Genomic DNA, 15,240 nt, shown 5'->3' on the forward strand with positions numbered 1-15,240 from the left:
TATCTCTATCACACCTTCCAAGGCTCAGGGTCTAATGCGGAAGAGGTGGCGGAAAGAATGTAAGAGCCAAAGGAAGGGTAGTAATCCTTACAATGTGCTCCTCCTGACACAAAACGGCCTGTATATCCATGATCTCACAGTGCCTGACACTACCTACACAAGACCATCATAATAGGAGGAAAAGATCATGACATCAAAATAAAAGAGAGACTGAGTGAGAAGGGGAGGGGGTATGCGTAATGGGGTTTCAAAGGGGAAAGTGGGGGGAGAGGGTATTACCATGGGATATTTTTTATAATCATGGAAGTTGTTTAAAAATATTTGGAAACAAAAATCAATGATGAGGTGAGGCTGGAGAGATGGCTTAATGGTTAAGGCACTTGCTTATGAAGCCTAAGGACCCATGTTCCTTTTCCCTGAACCCATGTAAGCCAGATGCACATGGTGGCCTATGTGTCTAGAATTTGTTTGCAGTGGCTGGATGCTCTGGCGCATCCATTCTCTCTCTATTCTCTCTGTCTGTCTCTCTCTCTCACACACACACACACACAAAGTAGATAAATAATAATTTTAAAAAATCAAGAACCAAAGGAAGGGTACCACTCTTTACAATGCTACCACCCAGACAGAAATTGGCCTCAATATCCATGACCTTAGAGTTGCCAGAATCCCCACATTGGTTCCCTGACTTGTGGAGTGAGGGCTATCATGGTTGGAAAGGCCAAATAGAAGCCACTGAGTCTCCCACCAGTGGGGAAAATAATGAATCAAAAACTATATTGCATCCCTGGAGGGATTTCAGAAATTAATGCCACCATAAAAGACTTGAAGGATGCAGGAGTGGTGGTTCCCACCATGTCTCTCTTTAACTCACCTATTTGGCCTGTTCAGAAGACAGATGGATCCTGGAGAATGACAATGGATTATCAGAAACTTAATCAGGTGGTGACTCCAATTGCAGCTGATATATCAGGTGTGGTTTCTTTACCTGAGCCGATTAACACATCTCCTGGTACCTGGTATGCAGCTATTGATCTTGTGAATGCTGCCTTCTCCATACCTGTCCATAAGGACCACCAGAAGCAACTTGCCTTCAGCTGGCAAGGTCAGCAGTACACCTTTACTGTTTTACCCATATATTAACTCTCCAGCCCTGTGTCATAGCTTAGTTCACAGGGATCTTGGTCACCTATCCTTTCCACAAGGTGTCACGTTGGCCCATCATATTGATGACATTATGTTGATTGGATCAAATAAGCAGGAGGTGGAAACCACTTGGGAGTTGCTGGTACAGCATATGCACATCAGGGGATGGGAAATGAATCCATCCAAAATTCAAGGACCTTCCACCTCAGTGGAATTTCTAGTTCAGTGGTGTGGGACATGCATTGCTGGTAGAAATCACCCAGCCAAGAGCAGCCTGTGGGAAAAAAAGTTTATTTTGGTTTACAGGATCGAGGGGGAAGCTCCTTGGTGAGGAACTCAAAGAAGCGGGCACTGTGGTTGCGGTTCTGCTCAGCGGTGCCCACCACTCCAATGGAGGAGACCAGTAGCTGGACGCAGGGCTCTGTGGATCCGCCTACTGCCATGGCCAGGCCTGGTCGCACTGTAACACTCACTCGGTCCTTGGGCTTGTCCAGGATGGAGGCGGTGGCCGCGCACAGCCGCTTCTCCAGCCCCGCAGGCACGCTGCTGGAGGGCAGGTTCGTGTCCAGTTCAATGAACGGCAGGCTGGCGGGCCTGCACGCAGCTAGCGGACACGGCTCCCCGAGAGAGGCTCGGGGGAGAAAGGGCGCCGGGCTGGGACCCATCTCATTACAAAAAAAAAAAAAAAATCTACCAAGAAACTTTTGTTGTTGTTGTTTTTTGTTTTTTTCGAGGTAGGGTCTCACTCTAACTCAGGCTGAACTTGAATTCACTATGTAGTCTCACGGTGGCCTCAAACTCACAGCAATCCTCCCACTTTTGCCTCCCGAGTGCTGGGATTAAGGGCGTGTGCCACCCTGCCCACTTTAAGAAACTTTTTTTTTTTTTTTAAGAAAACCCTTTGTTTCTACAGTAGCTTTGAGAGAAAGTTCTTGGAATGACTGTATTCCACTGAAGACGTCTCAGTAACAGGAAGCTTCATTTTAGCAATCCCATGTGCAAATATTAATAAAAATATATAAATAATTCAATTTATCTCTTGCTCTCACCATGGCAGTCAGGACTGTTGTTTATGAGAACTGTTGTGCTTGAAAAAGGATTAGACTGTGAGCTTGGCCTTCATCTCCATCTCAGCAGCCCGTCTGAGTGCCACATCCACCAGCAGTTGGGACCCACTAAAATCCTGTTTGAGGTCTGGTGGAGTTGGAGGAGGAATGTTGAAAAATGCCATTCTGTGTGTTTGGACTGGGTCCAGGTTTACAAATGTCCTCTGGGTACATGATCGAGGTGGTGTCTGTAGAGTTGTTGGTTGCTATTTGTGGTATATCTGTGTTCTGTCCCACACCCACTGACTGGCAGTCACAGTGGTGTGGCAGATCACTGATGGGCAAGCCAAAATGGATCCCAGCGATGAAGGTTTGGGAGACAGTGACCTCCCTAGGATTGGATTAGGACCAGCTGTGCAGAAATGATAGGAGCTTTCCTCTAGAACTGGTATGAAGTTTTTGATACACACTGCAGCCTCTGTAGAGCTGGTTTTAGAAATTATTTATTTATTTATTTATTTATTTATTTATTTATTGTTTTTTTTTGAGGTAGGGTCTCACTTTAACTCAGGTTGACCTGGAATTCACTATGTAGTCTCAGGGTGGCCTCGAACTCACGGCGATCCTCCTACCTCTGCCTCCCAAGTGCTGGGATTAAAGGTGTGCGCCACCACGCCTGGCTGGTTTCAGAAATCTTGGCCCCACAGCCAGAAACCATGAACTGGTTTGGATCTTTGCCATCCTTTCTTAGCATGTCACGGAGGAGCCTGCTGTGGGCATTGATGAACCGGTTGCACACCTATAGTGTGTTTGCTGGGACAACAATGCTTTCTCCTGCTCTGAGGGACAGGCATTGTACTGATGCTCATACAGCCAGTCTTGCAGAATCTGAATGGACTCCTTGGACAGGTTGTCCCTCCTCCTCCTCTTGCTGGAGCCAGCTGAAGAGGAAAGGTTCAGGGGAATGTCCATGCTGTCCTCATCTTCAGTCTTGCTGGGACCACACCAGACTGGAACCTCTTGGTGCACTGCAGGCTCCTCCCTGACATACTGAGAAAGGATGGCAAAGATCCAAATCAGTTCATGATATTAACAGTTATTATTGAAAGGTGTGCATTTATTTTTGCTATTTTTCTTGTTTTCCAGTTTTTTTCAATGGCCTTAATGCCCCAACCAAAAGACACAGGTTTGCAGACTGGGTTAAAAGCAGGATCCTTCCTTAGGTGGGGATGCCAGTCCCTAGGCCACATGGGCACAACCGCTGATTCATCTCGAGCCAGGTCAGGAAAGGAGCTGCACCCAAAGGTTCCAGTCTTCATCAGGCACTTCATCTAAAGCAGTCTCACCGGAAGTCATTTCTGGTAGATTTATAATTTTTGGTATGATTGTATTGTCTTGATTTTTTTGTGTATCTTGTATTATAATGTAGAGCTTTTGCATCTTGAATTAATTTGATGCTTGGGTTTTCTAATTATCTGCAGTGTTCTGAGATATGTAAATGTGACTTTATCTATCCTCATTGTAGGAGCTTAAGGTGCCAGGTGTAGCTCTTATACTCCAAGAGAATGAGCAGAAGGGACCCTAGATGTTGAGTTTGTCTGCTATTCAAATATTGTAGTAGTCTGGGTGAAGCAAATTACTGGCAGATTCTACAATTTAACTGAGCAATATAGAGATTCAATCAAAACCAGCACAGAGTGTTTATACAAGTATGGGGATTAAACTAAACAGAAAATCTAGTGCAGCCAAAGTCCCTAAGGGTGTGTGTTGTCCCACACCCTTAATCCTGTCAATTAGGAGGTTGAGATTTCTAGTCTGAAATGTGTTCCAAGTCAGCCTGAGTCCAGTCAGCCCCTGCCCCCAATAATGACAGAAGAAAAGACAAAGGCCATAAAATCAGAAAACATCAAAGGCAACAACAGTCAACACCAAAATATAGCTTATTTCAAAAGGGTAAAGCCAACCAAGAATATATCACTCAAATGTAATATGTAACCTTTCCTGACATGGAAAGAGATATTAGTACTTCCAGTGCAGGCCTATGTATCTTAAAAGTAGGCCCTGTTACCCTTTGGAATGACTTTCAATCTCACCAATGCTAAGTGCCCACCTTATCCCTCTTGGTATGGGGCAGCCAGGGGTGAATGAGTTCTCTGGAGATTCACAGCTCTGACAGCTAGGGGATGGGAGACTTTGCAGGGTGCCTGGACTTGTACCAGAGCTGCTCAACTGGTCCAATTTGTATTCTCCTTCAGCAGCTGCTCAGCTGATCTCTGCTGTTGTCCTTTCGGTTTCTTGCCTTTGTGAGGAGGCTGATGTGAATGGAAAATGCCCTCACTTTTTTTTCTGCTCCTGCCACTCTGGGCTGCCAGCCAGGCAGGTGTGCAAATTGGGGGTGCTGGCATCTCAGCAGGATTCTGGCCCGTTTCCTCCTTCTGGAAGGAGGTCTCTCCTGCTTCTCTGTTGTTGTTGATAATAACTTATACACCTTCACTTTTCAGTGGAAGAATGAGTTTTGCTGTGTTTCTGTTTATTTCCCTCCCAAGGCTGCTTTGGTGTGGCTAGTATGCCACCATCTTACCTGGAAGTCCTTGTCTGGAATTTTCAAGACCATCTCATTGTAATCTCACTAGACAGAGCCTGGGGCATAAAGAGTGTTTCAGGGAGATTGGTTTTCCTGAAAAGTAGACCTGCTGTACACATGCAGGATCTTGTAAGCCTGGGACCTTAACCCAAAAACTATTATCTTCTAATTTCACCATTTCCTACCCACCCTTATTTCTTTCCTCATAGACTCAGAGCATTTTCTGAAGTTGGAGAGAATGAGGTCCAGTGGGAAATCAAATGAGTAGGCATCCTGAGGGGTAGGAATAATGACAACAACAAGCTGTCAGGTTCGAAGCTTTTTATATTTAGCATCTCATTTAATCATCACAATATCCCTCTGAAACAGATGCTATTATTTCTTTTTCACAGGAGTCTGAGGTAAGTAAATTACCAAGCTTAGTCAGCTATTTGTGGTACAAGAGAAACATGAGCCAGGTAGTTTATCTATGACTTTAAGTGAGCATTCTGCTATGGGGTGAACCATTCGATTCTTTAGACACAGGCTTGAAGATGAAGCTAATTCTCAGCACACCTTACTCTAAATAAGTGAGCTGGAGAGATGGTCTCACCAGTTAAGGAGCTTACTTGCTAAGCCTGATGGCCTGAACCCACATAAAGGCAGATGCACAAAGTGGCTCATGCCTCTAGAGTTCCTTTACAATGGTAAGAGGCCCTGATGTGCCCATTCTCTGTCTCATCTCTCTCTCACCCCCTTGCTAATAAATTTTTTAAAAAATTAAATATTTTTTATTCAATTATTTTTAAGCAGAGGAAGACAGAGAGAAAAGAGACAAGAGAGAGAGAATGGACACACGAGGGCCTCCAGCTGTTGCAAATGAACTCCAGATGCATGCACCACTTTCTGCATCTGGCTTTGCATGCATACTGGGGAATTGAATTTGGGTCATTAGGCTTTACAGGCAAGCACCTTAACCACTGAGCCATCTCTCCAGCAACCCCCCCCCCACTGCAATTATTTTTGTTTGTTTTTCAAGGTAGGGTCTCACTATAGCCCAGGCTGATCTGGAATTCACTTTGTAGTCTCAGGGTACTCTGGAACTCACAGTGACCCTTCTGCCTCTGCCTTCTGAGTGCTGGGATTAAAAGTATGCACTATCACACACTGCTTCCAAAAAAATTTTTTTAAATCTGACTGTGGCTCTCATATTTTCTGAAATAGTGACAGAAATCTGACAAGTCTCTGATTTCCAAGGTTATTATTTCCCATTTCTTTTTTTTTTTTTTTCCGAGGTAGGGTCTCATTCTAGTTCAGGCTGACCTGGAATTCACTATGTAGTCTCAGGTGGCCTCAAACTCATGGCGATCCTCCTACTTCTGCCCCCGAGTTCTGGGATTAAAGGTGTGCGCCACCATGTCCGGCTATTATTTCCCATTTCTAAACCTAGCACTAATGGGCTCTTTTCCAGTCTTTAGTTACCTCACCCATCTACCCATTACTGTAAAAAATATCTGCCTAATGTCTCCTCAGTAACATCAGCCAACTCCTTATGGGCTCTTGAGAACAGATAATTTGGAATGGCAAACAGAATTCATCCAATTTTTTAAAGTAGTCTTTGATCCGTTTGTTTCCACTTTCCAAAAGATTCAAATTGAGTGGTCTGTTTCACCTCATATTTATTAGAGGACTAGGAGAAAATTTTGAGAGCATACAAGTTTTGGGTAAAGAGTTCAAAAGTTGGAGAGAAGAGAAAGGATGACTGGAGTTAGAAGATTTAGACACATAGCTTCTCAGACCAAAATTCCTTCTTGTATCTAGCTCATGACTATTGTCTTCACCTGGTTGCCATAGAAACATCAGTCTCTGGTGGATGGCAAACAGTACTTTAGACAAAAAGCATCACAGGCTACCATGGTAACACCAAGAAGAGATGCAATCTCTCCTCTGGAGGAGAAATGAATAGATGAAGCTGCTAGGAAAAGCAAGTTAGAAGAACAGTCTTTGGAAAGCCTGGCTCTGACTTTGAGAAGGGGAATAAGTGAATAGACATGTTATGTATGGCAGAAACACAATGAAGATGACTTGCATGGTCAGATTACAACCTCATCAGGTTATAACCATCTAGCATTACAGTTTGCAAAGAACTCTAAATAAATGCAGAATGAGCCAGGGATGGTGGTTCACACCTGCAGTCACTGTAATCCCAACATTTAGGAGGCTGAAACAGGCATATTGATACAAGTTTGAGGCCAGCCTGAGCTACAGAGTAAAACCGTCTCCAAAAGAAAAACACAGGTCCAGGCATGGTAGCACACTTCTTTGTTCCCAGCACTTAGGAGGCAGAGGAAGGAGAATTGCTGTGAGTTTAAGGCCAGCTTGGACTAGAGTAAGATCCTACCTCAAAAACAAAACCAAAACAAAACAAAACAAAAACCAGGGCAGAATCCCAGGCTGACCTGGAATTCACTATGTAGTCTCAGGGTAGCCTTAAACTCATGGGGATCCTCCCACCTCTGCCTCCCGAGTGCTGGGATTAAAGTTGTGTGCCACCACACAAGCTCTTTTTTTAAAATAAATTTTATTTGTTTATTTGAGAGAGAGAGGGGATAGGCACACCAGGGCCTCTAGCCATGGCAAACAAACTACAGATACATATGCTACTATGTGCATATGGCTTTACATGGGTACTGGGGAATTGAACCTGGGTCCGTAGACTTCACAGGCAAGTACCTTAACTGCTAAGTCATCACTCCAGCCCTCCAGCTGTTTTATTTATTTTTATTTTTATTTATTTGAGAGCAACAGACAGACAGAGAGAAAGAGGTGGGGGGGGGGGGAGAGAATAGGTGTGCCAGGGCCTCCAGCCACTGCAAATGAACTCTAGATGCATGTGCCACCTTGTGTATCTGGCTAATGTGGGTCCTGGGGAATTGAGCCTCGAGGCCCTTAGACTTCACAGGCAAGCGCTTAAGCACTAAGCCATTCTCTCCAGCCCCAGCTGTTTTTATTTTTATTTATTTATTTATTTTTTGAGGTAGGGTCTTGCTCAAGTCCAGGCTGACCTGGAATTCACTATGTAGTCTCAGGGTGGTCTCAAACTCACAGTGATACTCCTACCTCTGCCACCAGAGTTGTGGAATTAAAGGCATGTGCCACCACAATCAACTAGGAATATTTTTATTTATTAATTTGGAAACAGAGAGAGAGAGATAAGAAAAACAGAGAAAATGGGTGTGCCAGGGCCTTCAGCTGCTGCAAACAAACTGGAGTTTGCACGTACCACTTTGTGCATCTGGCTTTATGTGGGTACTGGGGAATCCAATCTGGGTGGTTAGCTGTTCAGGCAAGCACCTTAACCACTGAGCAATTTCTCCTGCCCACATCAGCTGTTTCTTTCTTTCTTTCTTTTTTTTTTTACAAAAATTTATTCAATTATTTGTACATGTGTGCATACGGATGGGTAAACCAAGGCCCCTTGCAAATGAACGCCAGACATTTGCATCTACTTTCTGTGGGTACTGGGGAATTAAAACAGCAAGCACTTTGAGTCATCTATTGCGCCTCTAAGCAGCCCCTCACCCTGCTTTGTAAGTAATTTCAATAAACTCGTTGGCTTACCAAAACTGGCCTTGGTATAAAAACTAAAATAAAATAAAATGTGTATTTTGCAAATGTAAAAAAAAAACAAAACCGGCAAGCACCTTCAATCACTGAGCCATTCCCCCTGCCCCACATGAGCTGTTTTTAATGCATTTTCCTTCACTGTGTCAGAACTGAAGATTCACCAGTGAAGAGCCAAATATCTCACTATAGCTCTTATCTAGGAGGGCTCTTGAGAGTCTGAGAAGGGGTAGGCAGAATCCCTGCAACAAAAATGCAGCAAACTGGCTGTAGCAGTTAATACTTGTAATCTCAGCATTCAGGAGGCAGAGGCCAATAGATTTCCTTGAGTTTGAGGCCAGCCAGGGAAGCCTGGGCAACAGTGTGACTATCTAAAAAAAAAAAAAAACAACAAAAAAAAAACCAAACAACAACCAAAACCCTCACCACACCCCAAAACCCACAGGAGAAGCTAGGCATGTTATGCATCGTAAACCCAGAATTCTGAAACTGAAGCAGGACTGCCATCAGTTCAAGGATAGCTAGAGACAGCTACATAGCACCTTGTATCAAACAAGGGGTTGGGGAAAATGGCTCAGTGTGTAAAAGTGCTTTCTGCACAAGTGTGATTTCAGATCCTTAAGACCCATGTAAAGCCAGGCCTATTTTGGCAAGATAGGGTGGGAGGGAGAGACACGAGTTCCTGGGTCAGCTGCCCGGGATACACAGTGGTAAGAGGCCCTGCCTCAAGCAAAGACCAGCACTCAAGGTTGTCCTCTGATTTCTATATGTGCACCATGGCACACATGTGCCTAAATTTACACACACAATTTTTTTTAAGTTAATAAAAGACGGGGTGTGGTGGCACATGCTTGTAATCACAGCACTTGGGAGGCAGAGGTAGGTGAATCACCACGAGTTCAAGGCCACCCTAAGACTACATAGTGAGTTCCAGGTCAGCCTGGACTAGATTATAGAGTGAGACCCTACTTTGAAAAACCAAAAAAAAAAAAAAAAAAAGTTAACAAAAGAGCACAGCAATTTGAATACCGAACACAGAAATGTGCACTGTCTCAGAGAAGATAGAGCATAGGCTTATATAAGCTCAAAGTCAGGCAAGACTTCCACTTAGAATTGAAACTGGTGAGGAAATCCTGACTGTTGGACAAGGGCCTGGGTCTCTCTCACCTCTATCCCACCCATCCACCTATGCTGTGTGTGGGGGCAGGGGTAGCAGGAGGGAGGTTTCCTTTACCTTAGCTTTGGCAGACTGTTCACCACCTCCTTCTCTCCACTCTAACCACCCTCCATGGAGGGATGAGTAACAAGGCACTGAGTCACATTCAGTGACACCAACTGTCACCTAGTACACACTGTCACCTTATATGGGGTAAGACTAGAGCAAAAGTTGCCTTAGATGTTTCCTTACTTCTACCATTGTCTCTCCCACAGCAAGAGGCTGTATGATGAACTAAGAATGGAATAGCCAAAAGCTGAGGTAGAAGACCCAATATCACAATATACATAAAAGCTATAGGAGGAGCCAGGTGTGGTGGCACACACCTTGAATCCCATCACTCAGGAGGCAGAGGTAGGAAGATCACCATAAGTTTGAGGCCGCCCTGAGACTACATAGTAAATTAAGGTCAGCCTGGGCCAGAGTGAGACCCTACCTCAAAAAAAAAAAAAAAAAAAAAAAGCTATAGTAGATAGGGAAGGGACTCCAAGGAAACCAAACAAAAATGGGGCCCATCTGAGAAGGAGGGGAGGGAGGCAAGACCTGTGGGTATAATAGTTTGAAGGAGTCCAAGTCAGCCATGAGGAGTCCAGTTCATGGCCTTGGGATGACTAACAAAAATGGTCCCCTGCAGTTCTCAACATGTATTAGCCAACAAATCAATAACTACAGGACTGGGCCATGCCAGCAGCTCCTATCTAAAAATAGTGTATCCTCTTTCTTTCCCTTCTCAAAGGTCCAAAGAGCAAACTAGGATAGGACCAAGAAGGGGTAGGGTGGCAATAAAGAGTAACACCAGGTGACACTGCCAGCCACAAATCAGGACCTAGTTCAGAGAGTCCCAGTGGCATATGTCACACAAGCTAGCCTTCAGTACTTAGCTATTTAGTGTAGAAAGCAGCCCCAGAGACTGACATCTCCACACTGCTTAAAAGTCTGAGAGCTGACAAATTAAAATCCAACAGCAATTATCCACCACATTTTTAGCATGATAAAGTTTTAACATTCTGTTACCATAGAGATCAGTAAAAAATGGAGAGTCCCACAGAGCCCTGCCCCTGAATTCAGCCATCTCCTTAATGTAGGATCTTTCTCATCCCTTGTTGTACAAAGCAGGCAAGGGAAGGTACCCCTCTCCTTAGACAGGCCTACTCTTGGAATATTCAGCTCGCTGAAATTTACTGGTCCTAACCTTGTTATTTCTGGCAGAGCTATGTGAAAAGCAAAGGTTGAAGGAACAGATCAAGAAACAGTAGTAGATATCAGTTAAGAAGAGACTTGATGAGCGATGTCCAAGCCTCTTTGGATACTGAACTAGGATTTCTACTACAAAGGGTTAAAGACAGAGCACAAAGGCCAACGGTAAAAATTTGCGCTCAGGAGCTTTAAGCTTCTCAGATCACAGAACACCCCTAGAGGAAGGTGCAGAATGTCTTACTGCCACACTGCCATCTGGTGGAAAGAAAAGACATGTTCTTGGGCACAGACAGGGCAGGTAGGTATGCAGTTAAGATGATTCAATGAAGGACATGGTTGCAGAGTAATAAATACACTGTTGGGAAATGCCACCCAGATGTGAACTTTGCGTCCATTTATCTTCCGAAAGATTAAACAGTAAAATTTTTTAAATGCAATGGCACCAGGCATGGTGACACATGCCTTTAATCCTAGCACTTGGGAGGCAGAGGTAGGAGGATCACTGTGAGTTTGAAGACAGCCTGAGACTACATAGTGAATTCCAGGTCAAACTGAGCTAGAGTGAAAACCTGCCTCAAAAAAAAAGGGGGGGGGGGCTGGAGCGATGGCTCAGTAGTTAAGGCATGTGGTGGTTCGATTCAGGTGTCCCCCATAAATTTAGGTGTTCTTAATGCTAGGTTCTCAGCTGATAGAGATTTGAGAATTAGCACATTCCGGAGGCAGTGTATTGTTGGGGGCAGGCTTATGGGTGTTATATCCAGTTTCCCCATGCCAGTGTTTGGCACATTCTCCTGTTGCTGTGGTCCACCTTATATTGGCCAGGGGATGATGTCCGCCTTATGCTCATGCCATCATTTTTCCTACCATCATGGAGCCTGTAAGCCAAAAAAAAGCTCTCTTCCCCTCCCCCCACAAGATCCTCTTGGTTGGATGATTTCTGCCAGCAGTATGAACCTGACTGCAACAGTAAAGCCCTTTGATTGAAGGGGTGGCTGAGTCCCCTTGAGGAAGGACCCTCCTACAACCCCCAAAAGTTTCAATGTTAAGTTTGATTCTATCCTTCCTCAGAGGGACCTGCAGCCTTTTGCTAGGGTAAGTGTACACTGGGGAAAAGGAAATAAACAGACCTTTCAGGGCCTAATTGACAGTGGCTCTGAATTGATATTGATTACTGGAGACCACAAACAACTCCATGCCCCTCCAGTTAAAATAGGTGCTTATGGCTGGGTATGGTGGCACACCAGCATTTGGGAGGCAGAAGTAGGAGGATCAGCATGACTCTGAGACTACCCTGAGACTACATAGGTCAGCCTGAGCTACAGTGAGACCGTACCTCAAAAAAAAACAAACAAACAAACAAAAACCACCACCACAACAACAACAACAACAAAAAAAAAATGGCTGGAGAGATGGCTTAGCAATTAAGCTCTTTGTGAAGCGTAAGGACCCTGGTTCGGTTTGATTCCCCAGGACCCACGTAAGCCAGATGCACAAGGGGGCACAAGCGGCTGGAGTTTGTTTGCAGTGGCTGGAAGCCCTGGTGTGCCCATTCTCTCTCTCTGTTGCTCTCAAATAAATAAACAAGTAAAATAAACAACAAAAACAATAAATAAATAAATATTAGTGCTTACGGAAGTCAAGTGATCAATGGAGTTTTGGCAAATGTTAGACTGACAATGGGTCCAGTGGGTCGCAAAGCTCACCCTGTGGTTACTTCCCCAGTCCCAGAATGCATAATTGGGATAGATATACTTAGGAGTTAGCAGAACCCCCACACTGGTTCCCTGATTTGTGGAGTGAGGGCTAGTATGGTTGGAAAGGCCAAATGGAAACCAATGAGGCTCCCTTCACTGGGGAAAATAGTGAATCAAAAATGGCATCACATTCCTGGAGGGATATCAGAAATTAATGCCACTATAAGGGATTTGAAGGATGCAGGGGTGGTGGTTCCCACCATATCTCCCTTTAAGTCACCTATTTGGCCTATTCAGAAGACAGATGGATCTTGGAGAATGACAGTGGATTGTCGGAAACTTAATCAGGTGATGACTCTAATTGTAGCTGCTATACCAGATGTGGTTCTTTTTTTTTTTTTTTTGTAGAGTCTCACACTAGCCCAGGCTGACCTGGAATTCACTATTTAGTCTCTGGGTGGCCTCAGCCTTCAGCAATCCTCCTACCTCTGCCTCCGAGGTGCTGGGATTAAAGGCATGCACCATCATGCCCGGCCTAAACCACTTTTAAGTGTTTAGTTCAGTGGTATCAAATACATTCATAATGCTGTACAACTATTACCATAATCTAACCCCATAACTTTCTGAATTTTTAAAATTTAATTTATACATTTAATTTTTTAATTTTTTTTTTTACTTGAAGAAGAAAAGAGGCAGAGTGAGAGGGAGGAAGAGAGAGAAAGAGAATGGGTATGCCAGAGCTTTCAGCCACTGCAAACAAACTCCAGATGCATTAGTCATCTTGTGTATCCAAGGTCTTCATCTCTCCAGCCCCTGATTTTTTTTTTACTTAATTTATTCACTTGCAAGGAGAGAGAGGGAGGAGACAGACAGAGAGAGAATGGGCATGCCAGCGACTGTAGCCACTGCAAACGAACTCCAGATGCATGTGCCCTTTGTGCATCTGGCTTATGTAGGACCTAGAGAATTGAACCAGGGTCCTTTGGCTTCACAGGCAAATGCCTTAACTGCTAAGCCATTTCTCCAGCCCAGATGTGGTTTTTCTTACTTGAGCAAATTAACACATCTCCTGGTACCTGTTATGCAGCTATCAATCTTGCAAATACTTTCTTCTCCATACCTGTCCATGAGGACCACCATAAACAATTTGCCTTCAGCTGGTAAGGTCAGTGGCACACCTTTACTGTTTTATCTCAAGGTTATATTAACTCTCCAGCCCTGTGTCATAGCTTAGTTCAAATATGTTGCAGTCAGGTTTATATTGCTGGTAGAAATGATGCAACCAAGGGCAGCTTGTGGGAAAAAGAGGTTTATTTTGGCTTACAGGATCAAGGGGAAGCTCCATGATGGCAGGGGGAAACAATGGCATGAGCAAGAGGGTGGACATTACCCCCTGGCCAACATCAGGTGTACAACAGAAACAGGAAAGTGTGCCAAACACTAGCAAGGGGGAGCTGGCTATAACACCTATAAGCCCATCCCCAACAATACACTGCCTCCAGGAGACATTAGTTCCTAAATCTCCATCAGCTGGGAACCTAGCATGCAGAACACCTAAGTTTATGGGGGACACCTGAATCAAACCACCACATTCACCCCTGGCCCCCATAAACTGATATCAATACATGACATAAAATACAATGTATTCAGTACAACTTTAAAAGTCCACATAATTTTTATCAATCCCAATAATGTTCAAACATCCTGATAATCCAAGATCTTTTATTTTATTTTATTTTTATTTATTTATTTGAGAGCAACAGAGAGAGAAAGAGGCAGATAGAGAGAGAGAATGGGTGCACCAGGGCCTCCAGCCACTGCAAACAAACTCCAGATGCATGCACCCTCTTGTGCATCTGGCTAACGTGGGTCCTGAGGAACCGAGCCTTAAACCGGGGTTCTTAGGCTTCACAGGCAAGTGCTTAACCGCTAAGCCATCTCTCCAGCCCCCAAGATCTTTTAACTAAGCCATAATACCAAACCCCCCCCCCAAAAGAACATAATGGCACAGAATAAAATTCACACTGCAAAAGATGGCATTGGGCATATCAAAGAAATATTCAACCAATACAAGATTTAAAATGGCAAACATCAAACTCTGGAGGTTCAAGTCCAACAACTCTAGTCAATGACAAGTTTCCAAGTCTGATAATTCTAACCAGCAACAAGTCTCTGAAGTTCCAATTTTGTCCCTCAGCTAGGCTACTCACAGTCCTGGAAAACTTCATCCAGGGCTGGCAGCTCTCCTTGGCAGCCATCTCATGGTCTGGCATCTCCACTAGGTCTCCACTGCAACCCATGGTTCATCCTCATGGCCTCTCCATGCAGGCATCCAGCAAACCTGCTTCACACTGCCGATGGCCATTTCCAAAACACAAGACCATGTTGCAAACTCAATGACCCTCTTTTTCCTGCATTTCTTATACCCCAGAATATCAGCTACGGTGCCAATTTGTTAATGGGGCAGGTGGGAGGGGGGAATAAAGCAAACTTTGAGGAACAGGACACTCCTTGAGCACTCAGACCCCTTCAAAAGACTACATTCTTCCTGTTGCCCCAATGCAACTTAGCTGGCCCAAAATCAAAGGTTGTCATCTCTCAATTGCAGCTAAACAGGAAGCAGTTTCAGCCTAAACATTTCTTTCTGTGCCATAACCCTCTGCTCACATCAGTCCATTTCTATGCAAAGCAACCCTGCACAACTTCTCAGGACATAGGCATAACAGCAAGCTTCTCAAACTGTCAGCCCAGTCC

At 44.4% G+C, this 15,240-nt stretch overlaps 1 protein-coding gene and 1 pseudogene across 1 annotated transcript; both read right to left on the minus strand.

Annotated features, from left to right (window-relative positions):
* Nucleotides 1–1,409: 1,409 nt before the first annotated feature.
* LOC123462307 (D-dopachrome decarboxylase-like) lies at nucleotides 1,410–1,811 on the minus strand. The gene has a single exon (XM_045155555.1). The coding sequence runs from the start codon at nucleotides 1,809–1,811 to the stop codon at nucleotides 1,437–1,439; it is 375 nt and encodes a 124-aa protein (XP_045011490.1). The 3' UTR covers nucleotides 1,410–1,436.
* Nucleotides 1,812–2,245: 434 nt separating this feature from the next.
* LOC101603113 lies at nucleotides 2,246–3,179 on the minus strand (annotated as a pseudogene).
* Between the last annotated feature and the right edge of the window lie 12,061 nt (nucleotides 3,180–15,240).

Source organism: Jaculus jaculus, chromosome 7 (genome assembly GCF_020740685.1).
Source record: "Jaculus jaculus isolate mJacJac1 chromosome 7, mJacJac1.mat.Y.cur, whole genome shotgun sequence".
Lineage (NCBI taxonomy): Eukaryota > Metazoa > Chordata > Mammalia > Rodentia > Dipodidae > Jaculus > Jaculus jaculus.

Coding starts and splice junctions, on each gene's coding strand:
- LOC123462307 (XM_045155555.1), bottom strand. CDS start 1,811: ATGGGTCCCAGCCCGGCGCCCTTTCTCCCCCGAGCCTCTCTCGGGGAG.